At 37.5% G+C, this 2,286-nt stretch overlaps 1 protein-coding gene across 1 annotated transcript in view; it reads right to left on the bottom strand.

The window, feature by feature from the left end:
* Positions 1-7: 7 nt before the first annotated feature.
* Positions 8-2,286, bottom strand: part of LOC100631658 (carnitine O-palmitoyltransferase 2, mitochondrial-like) — a 4,910-nt gene continuing 2,631 nt past the window's right edge. Inside the window, exons 6-8 of the mRNA XM_019996425.1 lie at positions 1,471-1,601; positions 841-1,043; positions 8-680 (exon numbers count right to left, since the gene is read on the bottom strand). Coding sequence (XP_019851984.1) covers positions 361-680; positions 841-1,043; positions 1,471-1,601 — 654 coding nt within the window. The 3' untranslated portion in view covers positions 8-360. The remainder of the gene's footprint in view (positions 681-840; positions 1,044-1,470; positions 1,602-2,286) is intronic.

Genomic DNA, 2,286 nt, shown 5'->3' with positions numbered 1-2,286 from the left:
TAAACCACTTAACATTCAACACTGATACACCAGTACTAAGTTACTAGCACTGCAGTACTGTATAATAAGATGTACATGTAGTTTATTTCTCTTTCAGTAATTATTTAAAATGTCTTAGCTAAGGTACACCATACATTGCTGGAGTTACTTGATTCTAAAGCCACAAAGGATTATCCAACGAAGATTGAATATTTAATTCAATATTGACAGCTGGTACATGCTGCATTAAACACACACACACCACCACATCCTCAACTGTAACCCATGGACTGTCAGACTAATGTCACTTGAAGTCTATTTTGATATTCCTACTTCTACCCTAGCTCTCTTTCTCTGCTTTAATTTCATAAATTGGAAGGATCAACTCACAAGATTAAGTACTTGTAAAATATGTTTTAATGCTGTTAACCTGTTCAAGCCGTAATTATGTAAAAATACACTCATGGCTTCCTTAGGCTCGGTGGGTGTGGTATCGTCAAGAGAAAGAACAAATAAGGCGGAGTTTATTTTCTCTAATTGAAGAGCATTCTGCAAGTCGGATACAAGGAGTTGTCTGGCTTCGGCCCAATCGGTTCTATCTAATGACGGCAGTAGAGAGAGAGGGTGGGAGGGGCTGGGGGTGGAGTCTTGTAAAATGGCCTCCAATTGAGCATGTATATCAGTAATGAGTAGAGGGGAGCCTGAGAGAGAGAGGGGGGAGGAGAGAGAGACAAAATAACTAATAAACTACTGCACAATGCAATAGCTCTGAGATACACAACCACATGTATCTAGTATTAATAGCTGTAACATAAGCTACATGGATATACTGTACATCTGTATAACGTTAATGATTATTACCATCAGATTGTATCACTTCCATTTCATAAAAATGATTATTCCTCATGATAATGACATGTCTACTATCGCTGGTTGTAACCAGTTCATCTCTTTCCTTATAGGGCAATCGAGTGGTACCAAAGAGTTTCTTATACTGGACCATGTCCAAGGGGAAAGCATTCACCATGTAAGCGCCATACCATGAGAAGGACTGGGGAATAAACCTTTAAAAAAATAATAATCATAATAATAATAATAATATTATTATTATTATTATTATTCTTATATAAGCATGCATTCAAAATAGAAAATACAATAGATAGTAGAGTGGTGCCTCTATATAATGGACACTGTGTCTCTGTTATACAGAGGTGTCCTTTATGTGGAGGTTATTTTATACAATAAGGAATGTAATTGGTACACTAGGTGCTGTCTGTTAAATGGAGGTGTACGCTATAGAGAGTGTCCATTAAGAGAGGCTATACTGGTGCATTATCAATATGTTAGTTATTGTTTATTTTATAATGATTAATAATAATAATAGAATTTCTATAAGAATGTTAAAATAAATATTATGTCTAGAGTAATAATACAATATTATAATACTGAATATAAACCAAAAGCATATTAACTCACACACACACACTTTACCTTAAGAGGTTAAACCAGCTTTTGTCACTTTTCTCCGGATTAAGATGAAACACTTCTGGACGAAGGACACCATCGGAAAGAGAATTACGAAAACGAACAGCAGCAAATATAATCTGTGCAGCACGATCAGCCTATGTATTATGACTGGGTTTTAAGTTGCTCCAAAATCGGGTCAAAGTCCCTGTACTATTAGTAACGCGGTAGCGTTACTAAGTAGGATTCACCCCAAAACAAAATGGCTGCCACGACTTTTGCACCCTTGCTATACCGGGAAAACGAGCTCCTATGCTTACCAGACTTCTTAGAGGACCTTATCTTGACCAGAGGACTCCATTGGTACCACTAGCGTGCCTCTAAACCTTGTCTATAAAAAGTTTAAAATCGGCAAAACGGGCCGTTTTGTTCAGCCACTTTTTTTCATCTTAGTCATCTTCTCCTCACAATCCAGTTGTCCGTTTGTATCTCAATCTTGGCTGGTAGTAAAAAGCTAATTTTTACACCATTCTACTCCAACAGTCTATGCGCAGGTCCATGTCCCATCAGATCATTCTCCAAGGTGGCAGAAGTGATACTATGGTCTGCTGGGTTAGTCCAAATTACCTCATGCCGCCATTTTGTTAATTAAAGAAGCATGTGCTCCAAAATTTGGGCGTGGTCGCGCATGCTCAGACCTCAGAACTGGGAAAAGCAAGCAATTTTTTTAAACCTAGCTAGGCTAGCTATGCTTGGAATCAAATTACAATACTTAGTCGAGGTTTCCAGCTAAGAGAAGGTATTAATCTTGCTCACTATTCTTTTATCAAGTGTGTAGTGAAT

This window comes from Amphimedon queenslandica, unplaced genomic scaffold, assembly GCF_000090795.2.
Source record: "Amphimedon queenslandica unplaced genomic scaffold, v1.1 AMPQUscaffold_13411, whole genome shotgun sequence".
Taxonomy (NCBI): Eukaryota; Metazoa; Porifera; class Demospongiae; order Haplosclerida; family Niphatidae; genus Amphimedon; species Amphimedon queenslandica.
This window is presented reverse-complemented; position numbering and strand designations above follow the sequence as displayed.